At 46.8% G+C, this 22,199-nt stretch overlaps 1 protein-coding gene across 1 annotated transcript in view; it reads left to right on the top strand.

Moving 5' to 3' along the window:
- POLR3F (RNA polymerase III subunit F) overlaps positions 1 to 22,199 on the top strand; it is a 38,804-nt gene that overhangs the window by 2,158 nt on the left and 14,447 nt on the right. Inside the window, exons 3-7 of the mRNA XM_044290747.1 lie at positions 2,302 to 2,369; positions 4,308 to 4,375; positions 6,135 to 6,247; positions 6,869 to 7,012; positions 19,984 to 20,091. Coding sequence (XP_044146682.1) covers positions 2,302 to 2,369; positions 4,308 to 4,375; positions 6,135 to 6,247; positions 6,869 to 7,012; positions 19,984 to 20,091 — 501 coding nt within the window. The remainder of the gene's footprint in view (positions 1 to 2,301; positions 2,370 to 4,307; positions 4,376 to 6,134; positions 6,248 to 6,868; positions 7,013 to 19,983; positions 20,092 to 22,199) is intronic.

Raw genomic sequence — 22,199 nt, 5'->3', positions numbered from 1 at the left:
ATGGGGCCCATCCTTGGATCAGATCTCTTCCTATATTAGACCGATGCAGCCTCTTCATTTTCTAGGCACAGCGCCACGTGTTCTGTAGTGGCTGTATGTGGTACTGTAGCTCTGTTGTATTGAAATGAATGGGGTAAAGCCACTACAGAGCATACGGCGCTGTGCCTGGCAAGAGTCTGAAGCGCTCATCTGATTGGTGGGGTGCTGGGACCCCCACTTATCTCAGGATAGGCCATTGGTATCAAAATAATCACACAACCTTGTAAATGGGGACATTTGATCCAGTCAGCAGTGTAAGAGGCCTCACATGACTTGTGGACTTTCCAGGGATTTCTTTTCCTTATACAGTCCTGATCAAAAGTTTAAGACCACTTGAAAAATGGCAAAAAATCATATCTTACATTGTTGGATCTTAACAAGGTTCCAAGTAGAGCTTCAACATGCAACAAGAAGAAATGGGAGTGAGACAAAACATTTTTTGAGCATTTAATTAATTGAAAATAACGATTAAACTGAAACAGGCTGTTTTTCAGCTGATCCAAATTTTAGGACCACATGCCTTTAAAAGGCCAAATCTGTGCAAAGATGTGGATTCATTGTCATTTTCTGTCAGGTAGTCACACGTGATGGCAAAGGCAAAAAAACTCTCCCTTTTTGAACGTGGTCGGGTTGTTGAACTGCATAAGCAGGGTCTCTCACAGCGCGCCATCGCTGCTGAGGTGGGACGCAGTAAGACAGTCATTTGGAATTTCTTAAATGATCCTGAGGGTTATGGAACAAAAAAGTCAAGTGGAAGACCCAAAAAAATGTCATCAGCACTGAGCCGGAGGATCCAATTGGATGTCCGTCAAGACACTGGACGATCCTCGACCCAAATTAAGGCCCTTACTGGTGCTGACTGCAGCTCTATAACCATCAGACGGCATCTGAGACTGAAGAGCTTGAAAAACAAAAAACGTCTTCAAAGACCTCGTCTCCTTGAACGCCACAGAACTGCTCGTTTGGACTTTGCAAGAGAGCACCAAACATGGGACATTCAAATGTGGAAGAAAGTTTTATTCTCTGATGAGAATTTTTTTTACCTTGATGATCCCGATGGTTTCCAACGTTACTGGCATGACAAGCAGATCCCACCTGAGATGTTTTCTACGCGCCACAGTGGAGGGGGCGCCATAATGGTCTGGGGTGCTTTTTCCTTCAGTGGAACAATGGAGCTTCAGAAAGTGCAGGGGCGTCAAACGGCGGCTGGCTATGTCCAGTTGTTGCAGAGAGCATTCCTCATGACTGAGGGCCCTCGTCTGTGTGGTAACTGGGTTTTTCAACAGGACAACGCTACAGTACACAATGCCCGCAGGACAAGGGACTTCTTCCAGGAGAATAACATCACTCTTTTGGCCCATCCTGCGTGTTCCCCTGATCTAAATCCAATTGAGAACCTTTGGGGATGGATGGCAAGGGAAGTTTACAGAAATGGACAACAGTTCCAGACAGTAGATGGCCTTCGTGCGGCCGTCTTCACCACTTGAAGAAATGTTCCCACTCACCTCATGGAAACGCTTGCATCAAGCATGCCGAAAGAAATTTTGGAAGTGATAAACAATAACGGCGGAGCTACTCATTACTGAGTTCATGTTTGGAAGTTCGATTTCTGTTTTTGGGGGGGTTTAGTTTTTTTTGGAGGTGTGGTCCTAAACTTTTGATCAGCTGTAAAACAGCCTGTTTCAGTTTATTCGTTGTTTTCATTAAATTGAATGCTCAAAAAATGTTTAGTCTCACTCCCATCTCTTCTTGTTGCATGTTGAAGCTCTACTTGGAACCTTGTTAAGATCCAGCCATGCTAAATATGATTTTTTGCCATTTTTCAAGTGGTCTTAAACTTGTGATCAGAACTGTATAAAAATTCTAAATGAATTATTGATATCTTAGTTCAGGAAAGGAACGTGTTTGGACAGGTGAGTACCCGTCCAGTCTGATGCTTGTTTGCCCTGACAACTGGTGGACGTCAAAGGACTCTCCGGTGTCCCCCCGTAAATATTAATTACAAAAGCGTTGGCTATGCTTGCTGCACATGGCCACATGACTCGTCGATCCGATGCAGAAAGGAGTATTGGATCAGAGGTCAGCAGTCTCCCGCATACGAGCAGAAACTACAACTCCCAATGTACACGCTTGGCTCTTCTTGGAATAGAAATGAATGGCGTATGCTGGGAGCTGTAGTTTCACAGCAGCTGGAGATTGCTGACCCCAGGTTTTGACTGTTTTAGTGCTTATATTTAACTGAAAAAATGTTTAACCCCCTAGGGTCAGTTGGATCTGCTTAGAAGTGGGACCGGTCTTTTGTACAGGCTGAAGGACGCACAAACTGCTAGGTAAGGAGTATTACATAACTGTGCTACATATACTTATCACACATGACATTAGAGGCTAGAAAATGACAATGTCTCATGGGCCACATGCTTTATTTTCTACATCCATGTTTTTTCTTAAAATTGCCATGACTAGCTCTAAAAACTGCGAAATATTGCAGTTCTCATGTTGGCCACTAGATGTCAGCACAAAAGGCTAAAAAAATTGTGACGCATGAATCGGCCCTTATGCCATTTATGACAGATTGGAGCCTGATGCATGCATGTCAGTATTATATGCAACAGAGTTTTCTTGGATACAGGTCGTGATAGTGTGCAGTTATATAGACACATGGATAGCGATAGTAAAGGGGTTCTGCAGTTTTTTTTAAACTGATGATCTATCCTCTGGATAGATCATCAGCATCTGATCGGTGGGGGTCCGACACCCGGGACCCCCGCCGATCAGCTGTTTGAGAAGGCAGCACCGCTGGCAGTAGTGCCGCAGCCTTCTTGCTGTTTACAGCTGGCCAAGTGACGTCACGACTAGTATCAACTGGCCTGGGCGGGGCTAAGCTCCATTCAAGGGAACAGAGCTTAGCCGCACCCAGGCCATTGATACTAGTCGTGACGTCACTGGGCCTGTGGTAAACAGCGAGAAGGCCGCGGCACTAATGCAAGCGCCGATGCCTTCTCAAACAGCTGATCGGCAGGGGTCCTGGGTGTCGGACCCCCGCCGATCAGATGCTGGTGATCTATCCAGAGGATAGATCATCAGTAGTGTTGAGCGAACTTGTATTTTAAGTTCGGCGTCTAAAGTTCGGGTTATCGAAGAATCGTGTTATGGATTCTAAATTCCGTTATGGTCCATGGTAGCGGAATCTATAACGCGATTCTTCGATAACCCGAACTTTAGACACCGAACTTAAAACACAAGTTCGCTCAACACTAATCATCAGTTTAAAAAACCTGCAGAACCCCTTTAACCATGTCATGATAGTAGTAGTGCAGATGCATAGGGAGATGTGGTATTGATCCATACAGCCTTCTGTGTAAGCTGATTGCATTACAGAGTGTGTAAGTGTGGCAGAGCGATTTAATCTGCCCCAACAATGAAATACAATGGAAGACCTCTGTGAGGAGCCTTACAGTAGCACATAGCGTCCCTCTGCTTCCATATGTCCCCTAGAAGCAATGGTTCTGGGAGGAAATGGAGATGGAACATAGTGTGGACCTATAGCTCTCTAGGTGTTCAGGAGGACCACCTTTTATATTATTTTGTGGAGTGTTTCTTTAAACTATTATTTTGTTTTTATGCTGATTTAGGCCTCATGCACACGACCGTATCATTTTTGCAGTCCGCAAAATAGAAATGCAGTCTTTTTTTGTGTGTGTGGAACCATTGACTTCAGTGGGGCCGTGGTCCGCATTTTGCAGAACCTCGAGCTTTCTGCATTTGTATGTCCATTCTGCAAAGAGATAGAACATGTCCTGTGCTTGGGCGTAGAACAGAGGGACCCGTTGACGTCAACGAATCCGCAAAAATAAGATGCAGATGGATACAACACGGACTGTATCTGTATTTGGTGGATCTCCACTTTGTGGTCCACAAAATACATACGGTTGTGTGCATGAGGCCTTAGGCTAGTTTGACAATAGCGCTTGCTACATCTGGCAGGCTGTTCCGAAAGGGAGCAGCCTGCCGTCTCTCTCTGTATCCGGCAACTATGGCAAGAATTATCCAGGCAAATTCCGCTGCGCGGTATTATTAATTATTATAGATATTGTAGTTAATGGGGCTGGACAGCAATGCTGTAGCTTCCGACAGTGCCGAATACAGAGAGAGTAGGCAAGCTGTTCCCTGCCTTAGTGTTTGCTAGTGATTTAATATCTGTACTGCAGTAGACCTGCTTTCTATACAAATGACACCGTTTATGATTTTTTTTTTCTCACTTTCTGTAGTAAAATGAAGGGTTCTGACAACCAGGAAAAGTTAGTATATCAGATTATTGAAGATGCTGGCAATAAAGGTATGTATAATTGATCTAAGTGTGCCTTTAAGGCCAGTTTTCACACAAGGCCGTCTGCATTTTGTGGACTGACCGCTGCTCAGACGGACTTGCCACATGGTAGTAGTTTGATCCTGTGAATGCCTGCCTGACCACAGGTCTGCTGTCCTGTTCTCACACCGTCATTGGAGCACATGAGTAGACCTTTCGTTGGACAGGAACGCACAACATGAGTTTGGGTCCGACAAGCAGCAGTCGGTCTGGGAAATGTGACTGTCACATGCATTTCCATGACCGAACACGCTCATGTCACACTTGCCTAGGTTGTTTTGTATAGCAGATGTATCATTTTAGGCTAGTGAGTTTTTTTGATGAATGACATCTGCAGTCCACATGAGCACGCTGTGCTGCATGCAACTTAAAGGGATTCTGTCACCAGATTTAACCCTATTAAGCTAGCTGACACTAGCGATGTGCTAATGTCAGCTAAACCTCACTAGCCTATTCCTACTTTTATCTATGCCCCCGTTACGCCAGAAATCTAACTTTTATAATATGCAAATTATCCCCCTAGAGGCTCTGTTCTCCCACCTTTGTCGCCTCTCTCCAAGTCCTGATTGACAGGACCAGGCAACGTTCGCATCTGTCTGCCAGCCCTGTGCTCTGGTGAAATCTCGCGCCGTTCAGTAATTGGCGCAGGCGCGGTGAGGAAAAGACTTTCACAGGCTGCCAGCTTCCTCACTGCGCCTGCGCCGAATACTGAACGGTGCAAGATTTCACCAGAGCACAGGGCTGGCAGACAGATGTGAGCGCTGCCTGGCCCTGTCAATCAGGATTTGGAGGGAGGCGACAAAGGTGGGAGAACGGAGCCTCTAGGAGCAGGAACAGCGCCCCGCTCCTAGAGGCTAAGTAGCATATTATATAAGTTAGATTTCTGGTGTAACGGGGACATAGATAAAAGTAGGAATAGGCAAGTTAGGTTTAGCTGACATTAGCACATCGCTCATATCAGCTCGCTTAATAGGGTTAAATCTGGTGACCATAATCCCTTTATACTGTTTCTCTCACTTCAGCAAATTGCATTTATTACATAGGGAAAGTTATTACAAGACACTTACTAATGTATTATTATTATTATTATCCATATTGCCTCCTTTGCTGGTTTGATTCATTTTCCCATCACATTATACACTGCTCGTTTCCATGGTTACAACCACCCTGCAATCCAGCAGTGGTGACCGTGTTTGCACACTATAGGAAAAGGCAACAGCCTACGTGAGCTCCCCCAATCCCATCCACCAGAGAGGCCGGTGCTTTTCCTATAGTGTGCAAACACAGCCACCGCTGATGGTTTGCAGGGTGGTCGTAACCATGGAAACAAGCAGTGTATAATGTGATGGAAAACTGAATCAAGCCAGCAAGGAAGCAATATGGATAATGGCAATACATTAGTAAGTGGCTTGTATTAACTTTATCTACATGACATACAGTATGCCACTTGCTGAAGTGACACAACCCCTTTAAAATGTTCCTGTGGACTGCGGTTTAATTTCAGTTGCAGAAAGATGCTGTGGCGAACTAGCTTTCTGGTCACAGCTAATGTCATAGAGGTATAAGTGAACATTGGTGGAGGGTTAGTGAAGGGGAACCGCCTTCAGATTCACAAGAACAAAGGGGCTGTAGCATCTTCTGGAGTCTTTAGTATTCTTTCCATCATTTAGTTTGTTGTCTCTTGGAGACAATTTTTCTTTCTTTATATAAATGTACCTGCTTTTACTAGGAATATGGAGCAGAGATATACGATACAAAAGTAATCTTCCACTTACTGAGATCAACAAGATCCTGAAGAACATGGAAAGCAAGAAACTCATCAAAGCTGTCAAGTCAGTGGCGGTAAGAAGTCCTATTGTTTTTATGTAGGTGCACTATGAGTTCTCATTGCTCTGCACCTGCAGCAACCGGGAGAAAAACAGCACTTTAATCCCTTCAGGACCAGAGGGACTTTCGTTTTTTTTTTTTTTTGCTCCCTGCATTTCAGGAGCCATAACTTTATTTTTTTTTGTACTCTAATGGCACCAAATTGTACTCTCCAATGGCACCATTTCATGTTGCATACGATGTAGCAGGAAGTTGGGAAAAATTCCTAATGGGGTGAAATTGGAAATAAAATGCAATTCCACCCTAGTTTCGTGGGTTTTGTTTCCCATTTTGCGGAACGGGTGCAGACCCATTCATTTTCAAAGCAGCCGCATAAGATGCGGACAGCACACAGTGTGCTGTCCGCATCCGCACTTCCGTTCTGGTGCCCCGCAAAAAAAATAGAACATGTCCTATTCTTGTCCACAGACATAGACAAGAAAAGGTATTTCTATAATTGTGCCGGCCATGTGCTGTCCGCAAAATGTGGAGTGCTCTTGGCTGGTGTCTGTGTATTTCGGATCTGCAATTTGCGGACTGCAAAACAGTTGCGGACATGTGAATGGACCCTAAAATTCTGTGTTTGTTCTTTTCCAGGCTTCAAAAAAGAAGGTGTACATGCTCTATAACGTACAGCCTGACCGTTCGGTGACCGGCGGAGCATGGTACAGTGACCAAGACTTTGAATCCGAATTTGTAGAAGTATTAAACCAACAGTGTTTTAAATTCTTGCAAACCAAGGTAACTTTGTGTGAATTCTGAAGAATAAGAATAGTTGCTTATCATTTGCTTTAAAGTGTCTGATATATAGCCATCACGAGAAGAAATACTGTTTATTACATTAGGGTTCAAGTGACTATTATTAAGGACATCATATTAGTGAAGTTAGGACGTTTTAAGCTTTTGGCTTTTTTATGTTTCAAATGCTTTATTGAAAGTTTATAGCATCAGGAATGTATCCTGAGATACCAATGATAAAGGTATTTGGTACATACAAATAATAAAACAAAGGAACAAAAAGAAAGTACTTGAACAATTATCCAGTGGAGATCTTATAGTGGTCAATTACAGGGAAATGGTGTAGAGTGTTACAACCGTACATAATCAAGTGGTTTATAGGCCTCGTATACTTGAAGTCTCCCACAGGGTGTATTAGATATCACAGCGATATACTTTGTTGTACATTGGCGGAGTAGGAGGAGGAAACCCAAAGTTCCCACAATTTCTCAAAAGGTTTATATGTATCCATGCGAATGGCCGACAGTTTTTCATATAGTAGAATCTTATTGACTCTATCTATAACTGCACTAAAACTTAATGTATCAGATTTCCATTTAGACGCAATATGGATTCTAGCAGCTAGCAAGATGTGTTGCGATAATTTGAACATGGCAAATGTCAGCCAAGGGGGTTTATCCCCTAAAAGACATAGTGAGGGGGTGGGCTTGAGGGCAAGTCCACCAGATGTGATAAACTGTACCATCCTCGGTGAAACTTCTGGATATATATGATGTAACCTGTAGGGTACCAGATGGGTCCTATGAAGGACTTTTACAGAGGTCTCTGCCAGAGTGGTCTGCCATGAGTTTTTGGTTAAAGTCTGGGAACGGAGAAACCACTCTGAAAGTGGGTATTCTTCCTGTATATCCTTCTCCCACTCCACCATATATGAAAGTTTGACTCCCTCAGGCAAGGCATCAAGCATTCCATATAGTCTAGATAGTAGTCCCTGCTTACATAAAGAAAAAGTAACAAAACACTCAAAGGGAGTAAAATCTAAGCTCATATCGTCAATCTTTAAAGAGTGAAGGAATGAAAAGACTTGATTGGCTGAGAATGACTCACTAGTAGGGAGATCAAACCTGTCCTTAAAATCAGTCAGTGTGATTAATTTGCCCCTGACCAGAAATTTATGTAACCTTCCACATTTATTATTGATCCACCAGCTAAAATCGGATGCCCTAAGCCCTGGTGGGAAGGCCGGGTTACCTATTATGTGAAGCAGTGGTGTGTATTTAGACTGCAAGCCCAACTTGAACCTGACAGACCTCCACATCAGTATGGCCTGATAGGATAGCGGTGAATTAGAACGAACTGCCGCCGGGATAGGCAGGGTAGTCCAGAGCAGAGCTCTCCACGAGGTGCAAGGAGTGATTGTTCTATTGATACCCATAAGGGGTGAGTCTCTGGTTTCAGATGTGTCAGGAAAAGCTGAGCTATTCTAGCTGCTTTATAGTATTTTATGAAGTCGGGTACTGAAAGACCCCCCTGTGTCTTATGTCGACACATGGTGGCCCTAGCAATGCGTGCTCGCTTATTGCCCCAGATAAATTTCAGTACATCCTTTTGTAGGTCATGGAGATCCCGACTCGGGACTGGCAATGGTATAGTGCGGAAGAGGTACAATAGTTTAGGTAGAACTACCGTTCTTATTATGTGTATCCTGCCCATCCAAGATACTGGCAGCGCGCCCCATGTTTTAAGATCATCTCTAATTGTTCGATATAGGGGGGTATAGTTCAATTTATACATCAAGTGGAGTTGGGCGGGCACTATAGTACCCAGATATGGGATATGGTTGGGTAAATATTGGAACTGGAAGTCTTGCAATGGGGTTGACTTTAGTGATGGGGAAACATTGCATAACATAAGCTCAGATTTTTGATGATTTGATATGTAGCCCAGAAACTTCTGAGAAGGATTTCAGGATTTGTAAAAGATTTGTCAGGGAAATGAGAGGGTTTGTAAGGGATAAGAGGTCATCCGCAAACAAGCTCAGCTTGTGTTCAGTGTTCCCCACCCTGAGTCCCGTAACATTCCGGTCATTTCTGATAGAAATGGCAAGGGGTTCCATTGCTAAGGCAAAGAGAGCCGGGGAAAGAGGGCACCCCTAACGTGTACCTCTGAGTATTTGGATGGGAGCAGGGCTCCTGGACGGAAGCTTAAGGTAGGCAAACGGATTGGAATAAAGGGCCTTGACTGCCTGCACAAATGGACCCCTAATACCCATGGACAGAAGGACTTGATGTAAATAATCCCATGTGACAGAATCGAAAGCCTTTTCTATGTCAAGAGCTTAGACAGCTAACGAAGTGGTCCGTTTATTTGCTACCTGGATCAGATTGAGGATTTTTCGGATGTTATCGGGGGCTTCCCTACCTGGTATGAATCCTACCTGGTCTTTACCAATGAGGCTCGGGAGAAGATTATTTAGTCGCCGGGCCAGAATGGATGTGAGAATTTTTGTATCTAGGTTCAATAATGAAATTGGCCTATAATTGGATGGAGAAAGGTGGTCTTTTTTTTAGGTTTGGGAATTACCGTGATGTTGGCAGCAAGAAAATCGGGGTGAGGAATATTACCTAGCATTATATGGTTACAAAATTTGGTGATATGAGGGGTCAGCAAGGAAGCAAATCTTTTGTAGTAGAGGGCCGATAGCCCATCTGGCCCAGGTGCCTTACCTAACTTCAGGGCCTTAATCGTAAGTTCTACTTCCTCATTCACTATTACTTTGCTTAGGTCGTTTATAGCCTCGGAGGAAACTTGTGGCAACCTGACAGACTGCAGAAAATTGCTATCCGCTTGCCCCTGTTTAGCACCTGGTTTAGCATACAGTTTCTGGTAAAATGCTTGGAAGGTTTGGTATATGGTCTCCGGGTTGGAGGACACCTGTCCTGACCCAGAGCGAATCCGAAACACCTGGTTGATTTTTTGTCTAGCTTTAAAGGGCTTCTGTCACCACACTAAAGTCATATTTTTTGGGGGCTAGTTAAATTCCTTATACTGCGATATATGAAAATATAATGGTGTTACTTACTTTCCTTCAGCAGTTTCTTATAAAAACAAACTTTTATAATATGTAAATTAGGTCTCTACCAGCAAGTAGGGCGTCTACTTGCTGGTAGCCGCCGCAAAAAAACGCCCCCTCGTCGTGTTGATTGACAGGGCCAGCCGCGATCTCCTCCGGCCGGCCGGCCCTGTCAGCATTTCAAAAATCGCGCGCCTATATTCATTCGGCGCAGGCGCTCTGAGATGAGGAGGCTCGCCTCCTCAGCTCTCCCTCAGTGCGCCTGCGCCGATGACGTCTTCTCTTTCGGTGATGTCATCTGCGCAGGCGCACTGAGGGAGTTCTGAGGAGACGAGCCCTACTTGCTGGTAGAGACCTAATTTACATATTATAAAAGTTATTTTTTATAAGAAACGGCTGAAGGAAAGTAAGTAACACCATTATATTTTCATATATCGCCGTATAAGGAATTTAACTAGCCCCCCAAAAAAATGACTTTAGTGGGGTGACATAAGCCCTTTAAGTTGACGGGCCAGCATCTTGTCAGGTTTGTTAGAGTATTTGTAGTGGTAGGATGCGGTCCAACGTAAGGCTTTCTCTGTATGATTCGTGAGAATCATGTTTATTAGCCGTTTGGTGTTTTTAATTTCTCTCAGTAAAGTGAGGGGGCTCTCTGGTGGGCCCTTACCAGTTTACTAAGTTTGGACTCAAGGTTTAACAGAAGGGCATGTCTCTTTTTTTTAACAGCGATGCTTCCTTAATAATTTGCCCCCTCATAAAAGCTTTGTGGGAGAGCCAGATCACGACAGGGTCAATATCTGGGTCAGTGTTTTCCAGGAAATATTGCTTTAAGTTATCCTGAAGCCGATCTCGCACGGCCGGCCTGGACAACAGTGACTCATTAAGTCTCCATGTGAAGAGACGATTCGTGGGAGTGGCTGGGGTAATGTCAATGATGACCATATCATGATCAGACCATGACGCTACTTGGTGTCTGCAATAAGCCAAAAGTGGTAGCAGGGACGTGGAGATCAGGACCAGGTCGATGCGGGTATAGAGGTGATGGGTGGGCACATAGTAAGTATAACTTCTTTTAGTGCTCTTGTGTTCCCTCCAGGAGTCAGCAATGGAAAGGGACTCCATAACAGTTCTAATTTGGGTTCCTTGGGCAGCAGGGCGCGGAGTGTTAGGAGGTGAGGAGCAATCCAGTGAGGGATTAACCACAAAGTTGAAGTCCCCAGCCCATATTATCTCATCATAGTGCCTCAAGTGTGTGATACATTCGAGTGAAAAAGGCAATCGGATCTTCAGTTGGGGCATACACATTCACTATACACAATATTTTCCCCTCAAATTCCCCCAGCAGGATAACATAGCGTCCCTCTTGATCAGTAATGTGGTTAGTTATCTGGATCGGAAAAGAGTTCCGCAAAAGGGTGACTACTCCCCTGCTTTTAGTGCGAAATGTAGAGGAGAAGAATCTGGAGTAGCGGGGGTGGAAGAATTTGGGATGGGAGGTAGGTGTAAAGTGTGTTTCCTGTATACATATTATATCCGGGCTATGTCTAAGATAGGATGTAAGGGCCGTTTTGCGTTTCCTCAGGGAGTTCAAACTCCGTACATTGTGTGACAGCAACTTACACATTATCCCAACAGTAAATAGTGAAGCTTAGCAAATCAAATAGTAAAGACCACATAGTGAAGTGGACGGCAAGAGTATGGATCTCCAATAAGACAAATAAACTAACATACAAAAAGGACAATAATTCTAACAATGCTGTTAGACAGCTTGATTGACTGTGCCCAAAAAGGCCAGCATAAACAAGTGGGCCGGATATGGGCATCGGGGGAATAATATCTATCCCTGTACCCACAAGTAAGAGCCCAACAATGGAAGGCAACATAGGAATCCGATTAGCTGTGTCCCTATCGGATAACCTGATTGATACTCATGCAAGAGGATATAATCAAAATACAACATTACTGGGCTGCACGATGAGCCCATTCATGAAGTGAACATTAGCAATAGTAGAACGTGTTGGATTAGTGTCCCATTTTCCCCTGGACAGAGGAGTATAGGACATAATGGCTCACTCAATGACCCGGGGACTTATTTGTCGAAGAAGCGGCGGTGGGAACTTGGGTCCAGGCTCTGGCCGGGCGCTGGGGCCTCGGAGGCGCAGCTGGTCTCTCCAAACGATCCACCTTTTAATCCAGCTTGAAGTAACTTTTAAATCCCTTCTTCTGGGGTATGGACTGTGTAGGAGCGAGAGTTCAGTTGAAAAGATAAAGCAAAGGGGAACCCCCACCTGTAGCGCACTTGCACTTGTTGGAGCGCCTGTGTCACAGGCCTCATTTCCCTGCGCTTACGAAGCGTTGTGGGGGCTAAGTCAGCATAAAGGTGCACCGTGGGTGGGAGATCCGGCAGGGCCGCCATATTTTTTGCGGCATTTAATATCATGTCCCTCACCTCAGGGTGATGAAATTTCAGGACTGCATCTCTGGGAGTGTCCGGGGTTCGCGGTTTCCCCAGGGCTCAATGAACTCTGTCCATCCGCAACAGATTTGGTTGGGCCTGGGGTAATAAAGTGGCGAATAGTGAACCCATGGTGGTTGTGAGGTCCTGGTAGGACTCGGGTAAGCCCTGGATCCGCAAGTTACCTCTCCTTGACCTGTTCTCCAAATCCTCTAGTTTCGCTTCAAGCGCTTGTAGTTGGAGAGAGAGCGCATCAATGTCCTCCCTGTCGGTGCCTATGGCGTCAGAAAGGTCGTCCGCTTTGGACTCCAGGTCCGAGACTCTGTTCCCCAAATCATTTATCTGGCGGGAGAACTCTGCAACCGCTTGGGAAAGCTCGGTTTTAAAAAGACTTGCTATGTTGGCATACAGATCTGCCTGACCTGCTTGTGAAGTTGCCGCGTCCGTGCGGGGTTCACTCTCAATAGAGGAGGCTGGACTTGCTGGGGACGCTGCTTTATCCGCCATGATGGATTGCCTCGTGCTCCAGTAGATCTCCGGTATGGTCTGCGATGCTGTCGGCGTTCCTGGGATTTTAGCTCCCCTCTTGCCTCGGGCAGTCTTCTGCGACCCCTGCATGAGTATTCAGGGCTTGTGGAGCCGTTTAAACTGCGCTGGTATAGGGAATTTGTCAGCGGTCGGAGCGGAGCTCACAGAGCCATGTCTTTCCTGCAAGCCGCGTGCATGCGCCCCCCCCCCCTTTTTGCTTTAAAAAAAAAAATTTTACCCCTTACCCACGACAGCCCCACGAGAGAGGATGGATCCGCCCCCCAAAGACAGGAAACCTGCGGCACAAGAAGGCGGAGACTCCTCTCTGCCCTCAGTATGCTTTCCTGTCTTTGAGGGGAAGCCTGTGGTTCGTCCTCTTCCCACTAGGCTGCCCTGTTACCTGCGGCTCCCGTTTGTATGCAGCACGCTGTGCGCAGTGGGGCTTGCAGAGGCGTGATGGCTCGGCGTTCCTGAGCGCTGGAGGGGCATGATGCTTCGGTGCGATAACGAGCACCAGTAAGCATTCGTCGACGCAGGAGATCCAGCCAGGGGAGGAGTCGTAGGAGAAGCTCCGCTCACATGACTGCCACTTTCGGGTTGAGAGTGAGGCATGGAGCGCACGGATTGGAATCGCGTGCAGGGGGGTGTGTGGTTTAAAGCCCACTGGAACCCGGAAATGGCTGCCGGCGGTCACGATTGCAGAGACAGCGTCTGAGCTCAGGAGCTGCAGTATGGAAGAAGAAAAGGAGACTATGGAGGATCCGGCGGCCAACCAGACCTCGGTACCAGGGAGGGGTGAGAGGCTGATGTAGCCACTGATTTTATAACAATCTTTTGATGTATGAATGTATATGTGTCTTGCAGGAAAAACCTAAAAAAGCCGTTTCTAAAAGACGTCACAAAGAATGTGCTTTGTGCAGATATTCTCTGACTGTTGACTATAGCAAGAGGTTATGCAAGCAATGTATAGATAAAACAGTGGCTGAGGAGACTCCATCTTTTAATAGCGGTCTTCAAAATTTCGTAAGAGCTGAGATTAACGCTTCCTTATCCTCCAAATCAAGAAAAAAGAAAAAGGAGTTTAAAGTGGTGTCTTCTGAGTCAGACGAGGGGGAGGAGGTCCAGTCTTTTGGTTTGGACTCGGATGCTTCATCCCTCTCCTCGGATTCCAATAATAACGAAATTGAGAGAGCTTTCTTTCCCGTGGAGGATGTGGATAAACTCTTGAAAGCGATCAAAGCAACTATGGGTATAGAAGACGTTAAGGAGACTAGGTCGGTGCAGGACATTATGTTGGGGCTGCATAAAAATGTATCAGACCTGATTAATGAGGAGTGGCGTAAACCAAACAAGAGAGTTTTCATTTCAAATAAATTTAAAGAGGAAATATCCCTTTTCTGAGGATGTAGCCGCTGTCTGGAATAAAGCGCCAAAGGTTGACGTGGCCATTTCTAAAGAATCTAAGAAATCGGCTCTTCCGTTCGAGGACATGGGGTCTTTAAGAGACTTATGGCTGAAAAATTGGAAGGGAGACTTAGTCTAAGAAAAGACTGTGTGCAGTACCTTGTGAGGGAGAGTATCTCTTCGGATCAGCTCTGGATGACCTTCTAGATAAGGCTGCTGACAAGGAAAAAAAAAAATTCTACACAGACCACCTTTTTTTCGAGGGAAAGATCCAATCGATCCTTTCCCACCTTCCGTTCCTTTCGGAGTAACAGAGAAAATACAAAGGAAGAGAAGTCTTACAAACCAAGATCCCGAAGAGAAGGAGCAAAAGGCTATTTCGTCAACAAACAGACCAGAGGAGAGAAAAAGTCTGAACAACAATGACGCCAGGGACCATGTGAGAGGAAGGTTAAAACACTTTCTACCTGCATGGACCCATATTTCCAGCAGCCCTTGGATTCTGGACACTTTAAAAAGAGGGGTTAAAGCTGGAATTCCGTTTAAGTCCTCCTTCAAGGTTCGTAATTACGGAAGCAGCGCAAAAGGATGGAGGGACAATCACATCAGAAGTCCAGTCTTTAGCAGAAAAGAAGGTCTTAGTAGCAGTCTAGAAGCATCAGGAAGGAGAGGGGTTTTATTCTTCTCTATTTTTGGTGAAAAAGCCCGATAGTTCTTACAGAACCATAATGTCACGAGGGCGTCAAGAACCACGCCTGACTCCGTTATACCCGTGGTCAGGAAGTCGCAGCGGTTGGCTGCGCGCTCTAGGTAGAAAGATGGGGCTGTTTCTTTATGGTAGCTTTCTGGGTTTGCTTTGCAACCCTTTTTGGCTCACTCAGGGATCCGTAGCTCCTTCTCCTCAGCTGTTCCTTGTCCAGCACTCCCAACCTCCTTATATTCCCCTCTCCCACTTCTCTGGTTGCCAGATATAGAGCTTCCTGCCTGGACTTCTATAATGACCCACTGGAGCTGTGTTGCTGCGTTCCCTGGTTGTTGTTCCAGAACGTTACCCTCCGGATCCCTGTTGGGCCTTTGTGGTCTGCTGTTGTCGCCCATCTGGGATTATATGTTTGTCTGTATTGTCTGTCCTCTCCTTGGTGTTTTCCTCTTAGTGTCAGTGGTGCGGACTAGTGATCCCACCGCCCCGTTCACTACCTAGGGCTCATCTTAAGGGAAAGCCGGGGTTCAGGCACGTGATCGGCGTACGGGTGAGGAACCCGTCTAGGGACGTCAGGGCAGTCAGGTGCCAGCCGCGAGGTGAGTCAGGGGTCACCACCTTTCCCTCTCCCTTGGGCAGGGCCTTCCCTCTTCCCTCCCTTTGCGTGACGCCGGTCATTACACATAATCAATTTAAAGAGACTGAACCATTTTCTCTTAGAGAAAAAGTTCAGAATGGAGACTATCAACTCAACGATAAATCTACTCTTCCCAGGTTGCTTCATGGCGATTCTGGACTTGAAGGACGCCTATCTCCATGTTCCGATTCATCAGGACTATCAGAAATACCTGAGATTTGCGATCCAGATGGAAGGAGAATTAAAACACTGGCAGTTTCAGGCACTCCCATTCGGCTTAGTAATGTCCCCCAGGGTCTTCACCAAGGTGATAGCAGAAATGTCAGCTCACATCCGGGAAAAGGACACATTATTCATACTTTATCTAGACGATTTCTTGATTGTGGCAGAAACAGAAAAAGCCTGCGAGTTGGCGGTCTTGGAAGTAATCTGCATCTTGAGGAAGCTGGGGTGGATTCTCAAGGACAGGAAGTCGAAACCAATGCCTATTCAACATCAGCAGTTCCTGGGCCTAATCTTGGACTCCAGGCTCGAGGTGTTTTTTAACAGAAGAAAAGATGGTCGGTATACGACAGAAAATTCTAAACTTAATAGATCATCCCCGGATTACTCTAAGAAAAGGTATGTCGATCTTGGGGAGCTTAACTTCCTGCATCCCAGCTGTCACTTGGGCACAGTTCCATACAAGAGAGCTGCAGTGGGAGATTCTAGAGACTTGGCAGAAAGGAAGTTTGCCTCTAGATATGAGATTCACAATATCCTCCCAGACCTTACTCAACTTAAGATGGTGGCTCAAGACAGACAATTTAAATCAAGGTCTTCCTTGGCTAAGGAACAACATTGTTTGTCTGACAACAGACGCAAGTCCATGGGGCTGGGGGGCCCACATTCAGAAGATATCCTTTCAGGGATGTTGGAAGGGAAGCCTAATGAAGGCTTCCTCCAACATGAAGGAGCTCATGGCAGTGAAGGAAGCAATTCAGGAGGCTTTTCCTCTGTGTAGGCAAGGATCTAAGAATTATGTCCAACAATACAACAGTTGTCTCCTACATAAACAAGGAGGGGGGGGGGGGCAGGAGTCAGGACCTAATGCTAGTTCTAAGTTGCATCCTCCAGAAGATGGTAGAGGGCAAATGCAGGTCTATCTCAGCAGTCCACATCAGGGGGAAGGAAAATATTCATGCAGACTTTGAGTCGCCATCAGATTTCCCAGGGAGAGTGGTGTCTGGACCAGAACGTGTTCTCTCAGATCTCAAAAAACTGGGGTCTCCCACATGTGGACCTGTTTTCCTCGGCCCAGAACAAAAAGGTGGAGATGTTTTTTTTTCCCTGTCTCCAGAGGGGTCCCCCTGTGGGCTGGATGCTTTCCTCCACAGGTGGGATTTTCCTCTGGCCTATGCCTTCTCTCCTCTCCCTCTGATTCCCTGAGTGCTGAGGAAAATAAGGGAAGACCAGGCAAGGGTAATTCTAATTGCCCCATTTTGGCCTTGGAGACCATAGTTTACATGGCTGAGAAAACTATCGATCCCAGATCCTTGGGTGCTCCCGGCAACTCAGGATCTTCTTTTTCAGGGTCCAATTTTCCATCCGCAGGTGGACAACCTCCACCTGACTGCGTGGAACTTGAGAGGCAATTGTTAAGGAGTAAGGGTTTTTCTGTCAATAACCAACACCCTTTTAGGTAGCAGAAAAAGAATAACTATGACTATTTATGCCAGAACCTATTTATCTTTTGCGGCTCTCCTCCCTTAAAAAAGGTTTTAGAGTTCCTTCAGAAGGGGCTAGAAATGGGCCTGTCTCCAAGCAACTTGAAGGTTCAGATGTTTGCCTTGTCGGCCCTCTTTAACGAACGCTTAGCGTCTAATCCTTAGATTATGCGTTTCTTTAAAGCCGTTTCCAGGTCTTCTCTTAATCTCTCCCAGAGAATAGCTACTTGGGACCTAAATCTGGTTCTGCAGGCCCTTACAGCCCCTCCTTTTGAGCCTATCAATCAGATTAATATAAAGCTTCTTTCTCTAAAACTATGTTTACTAGTGGCATTGACATCTGCACGTAGAGTCTCCGAGATCCAGGCAATTTCAATAAATCCCCCGTACACAATTATCCTTCAGGACAGAGTCATTTTAAAACCTGACCCAGCATTCTTACCTAAAGTAGCTACTAGATTTTATAGATCACAAGAAATGATTCTTCCTTCCTTCTATGACAATCCAGCTTCAGACAGGGAGGAAGTTTTCCATTGCCTGGATGTCAGAAGATGTCTTATTCAGTACCTGAATGAGACTAGGGAGTGGAGGAAATCTTCCTCGCTTTTTGTTCTTTTTTAGGGAAAAAACAGACATCTAGCATCAAAGAAGACTCTGGCAAGATGGATCAAGTCAGCGATTACTCTGGCATACTCTTCCTCGGGGAAGGAACCGCCTGAGGGTCTCCGGGCACACTCCACAAGGGCTATATCTACTTCTTGGGCTGAAAAAGCTGCACTCTCTATCTCTATCGAGGACATCTGTAAAGCGGCAATTTGGTCTTCTCCTTCTACCTTCTTTAACCACTACCGGTTACAATTGAACTCTCCTTCTGATTTATTCTTTGGAGCTTTGGTGCTTTCTGCTGTCATCCCTCCCTAGTTTTTCTTGGCTCTCTCTCTCGTGGTGCTGTCATGGGTGAGGGGTAAAATGAAAATTACCTACGGGTAATTGTATTTTCCTGAACCCACGACAGCACCCTTATATTTTCCCTCCCTTCTTGGCTGGTGGAGTGTTTTCACGGGTGTAGCAAAGAAAAAAAAAAAAGAAAATAGAAAAGTAAACTAACATATACGGCAGAGTTCCTCAAATCCGTGGCAGTGTCATACTGAGGGCAGAGAGGAGTCTCCACCTTTTTGTGCCGCAGGTTTCCGGTCTTTGGGGGGCGGATCCATCTGTTGTCTTGTGTTCAGGAAAATCCAATTACCCGTAAGTAATTTTCTTTTTTTTAGAAATGAAAAAAATATGCATGCTTTTTTAAAATATATTGTGCACAAAAAAGATATACCGTACTAAGTGTAGCTGAAACAAATACGTATATTTAAAAAAAAGGTAGAAAAAGAAAAGTTTGTACATTATTATTTGTATTTTGCTCACACAGTCTGCAATACTATTGCTAAAACCAATAAATATATTTCTTTTTTTATGAAAGAAAAAGGAGAAAATGTCAGTGTGTACATAGTCTGCTGTACTATTACTAAAACTAGTAACTAGCGAACTACAGCTATAACTGATTTTTTTCTTTTTATTATTCTCAAATTAAGTTAATTTCTTTTTTACTTTTTATTATTTTAAGAAAAAAGTGAATAAGCTCATTCGTGCCCCATTCAGGGCAGGAAGGGGTTAATTCTCAGCCAGGTGACAGCTGCCTTTACAACCAGTATGGGGTCACGCTCATATCAAGGCTTTCCTTTCACCGTTGACAATCTGTCACTCTGATCACATTCCTGGAGACCACTTTGGCTGGTCTCTAGGATCTTTACTGTGACCACAGCTGTGTATTGATGGCACGGTCACAGCGAACTGCAGCGCCACAGGGGTCCAGCCGATCGTAATGTTACCCACCGCTTTTATATGCCAAGTTAGTTAAGAGCTCACTGACCAACGTATAAAGTTGTGCGGCGTTAAGGAAGTGGTTAAAATGCTGTGTGAGTTACTTGTCTTGACCCAGTCATTTTCTTAGCAGCTCCACACTGTCTTGTGCATTTTATAAAGTGCCTCTGTCATGGTTCTCTTTGGAGGGGGACTGTTGACAGGGCTGTCGGGTCAGATACCCCTTTCAGAGCAGCACCCCCAGTATGATGGCTAAAGACTATCGTACATGCACGCAGTCCTGTGTCATGTTTGCCAGCATATGGCACCTGTTTAGCCAGCCATCTTTAAAAGTGTGGAGGTTGCTGCTACTTGTGGTAGGGAATAAAGTAACATACAGTAAATGTGCATATGCCGTCTGCTGTATTTCTGATGAATACACATTTATACTTGTTAGACGAGTCCTATTATTTTTATAACACAATTCTGTTTATGATGTTAACAAGACTGAATGAATAACCTGCTGCATACAATTCCGGGCAGTCGGACATATTTACTCTCGCTTTTCATTTCTGTGCTCGAGTTTTCACCTTTACGGTATTGTTCATTGCTCGCAACAGGCAGAAGCGGCGAGGGACAGTAAGCAGAACCCCATGATCCAGAGGAACAGCTCCTTTGGCTCATCACATGAAGTTTGGAAATATATCTGTGAACTTGGCATTAGCAAGGTAAGAGGCTGAATTAACTCTTTTCGCTGCCGGGACAACTTTCACACTTTTGACAGAAAATAAATTCCTTTTTGTGTCTAAAAGGCTATCCTAAATGAAGCCTGAGATGCATAACACATCATAAAAAATTAAAAAAAAGAGCTGTACAGGGTCCGTGCATGACCCCTAGTAAATAATCACAGACTCATATGTGTTCACAAAATGTATCAAAACTGTAAAGACCAAAAATATGCACCCTAAGGCTGTGTTCACATCATGTTTACATATACAGTATATGTTGGGGGAGGGGGGGAGAATGCAGAAACGTAGTACACTGAAGGCAGAATCCAGAAAAAATATGTATATTCAAGTGTAACTGGCGTTTCATTTTTTTATACCCTAATGGTATAGTACACCCTGCTGTATAAGTGCTTTTGTGCTTTAAAATGTCATCATTTTTAGTTTTACCTGATAATAACTTTCACAAATGTGTGCTACTTTCCTATTCAGCAGCTCTCCTCTCACAGCGTTATCATGTGCAGTCCGTCTCCTCTCTAATATATACAAGAGATGGGAGAGCACTGGGAGGAGGAGCACGGCCCTGAGTGCTGGGGAGAGCACTGGGAGGAGGAGCACGGCCCTGAGTACTGGGGAGAGCACTGGGAGGAGGAGCACGGCCCTGAGTACTGGGGAGAGCACTGGGAGGGGGAGCACGGCCCTGAGTGCTGGGGAGAGCACTGGGAGGAGGAGCACGGCCCTGAGTGCTGGGGAGAGCACTGGGAGGAGGAGCACGGCCCTGAGTGCTGGGGAGAGCACTGGGAGGAGGAGCACGGCCCTGAGTGCTGGGGAGAGCACTGGGAGGAGGAGCACGGCCCCGAGTGCTGGGGAGAGCACTGGGAGGAGGAGCACGGCCCCGAGTGCTGGGGAGAGCACGGCCCCGAGTGCTGGGGAGAGCACTGGCAGGAGGAGCACGGCCCTGAGTGCTGGGGAGAGCACTGGCAGGAGGAGCACGGCCCCGAGTGCTGGGGAGAGCACTGGCAGGAGGAGCACGGCCCCGAGTGCTGGGGAGAGCACTGGGAGGAGGAGCACGGCCCTGAGTGCTGGGGAGAGCACTGGCAGGAGGAGCACGGCCCTGAGTGCTGGGGAGAGCACTGGCAGGAGGAGCACGGCCCGAGTGCTGGGGAGAGCACTGGGAGGAGGAGCACGGCCCTGAGTGCTGGGGAGAGCACTGGGAGGAGGAGCACGGCCCTGAGTGCTGGGGAGAGCACTGGGAGGAGGAGCACGGCCCGAGTGCTGGGGAGAGCACTGGAGGAGGAGCACGGCCCCGAGTGCTGGGGAGAGCACTGGGAGGAGGAGCACGGCCCCGAGTGCTGGGGAGAGCACTGGCAGGAGGAGCACGGCCCCGAGTGCTGGGGAGAGCACTGGCAGGAGGAGCACGGCCCCGAGTGCTGGGGAGAGCACTGGCAGGAGGAGCACGGCCCCGAGTGCTGGGGAGAGCACTGGCAGGAGGAGCACGGCCCCGAGTGCTGGGGAGAGCACTGGCAGGAGGAGCACGGCCCCGAGTGCTGGGGAGAGCACTGGCAGGAGGAGCACGGCCCCGAGTGCTGGGGAGAGCACTGGCAGGAGGAGCACGGCCCCGAGTGCTGGGGAGAGCACTGGCAGGAGGAGCACGGCCCCGAGTGCTGGGGAGAGCACTGGCAGGAGGAGCACGGCCCCGAGTGCTGGGGAGAGCACTGGCAGGAGGAGCACGGCCCCGAGTGCTGGGGAGAGCACTGGCAGGAGGAGCACGGCCCCGAGTGCTGGGGAGAGCACTGGCAGGAGGAGCACGGCCCCGAGTGCTGGGGAGAGCACTGGCAGGAGGAGCACGGCCCCGAGTGCTGGGGAGAGCACTGGCAGGAGGAGCACGGCCCCGAGTGCTGGGGAGAGCACTGGCAGGAGGAGCACGGCCCCGAGTGCTGGGGAGAGCACTGGCAGGAGGAGCACGGCCCCGAGTGCTGGGGAGAGCACTGGCAGGAGGAGCACGGCCCCGAGTGCTGGGGAGAGCACTGGCAGGAGGAGCACGGCCCCGAGTGCTGGGGAGAGCACTGGCAGGAGGAGCACGGCCCCGAGTGCTGGGGAGAGCACTGGCA

The sequence above is a fragment of the Bufo gargarizans genome, chromosome 4, assembly GCF_014858855.1.
Source record: "Bufo gargarizans isolate SCDJY-AF-19 chromosome 4, ASM1485885v1, whole genome shotgun sequence".
In the NCBI taxonomy this organism is placed as follows: Eukaryota; Metazoa; Chordata; class Amphibia; order Anura; family Bufonidae; genus Bufo; species Bufo gargarizans.
The sequence above is the reverse complement of the archived record's forward strand: the minus strand, read 5'-3'. Positions and strand labels throughout refer to the sequence as shown.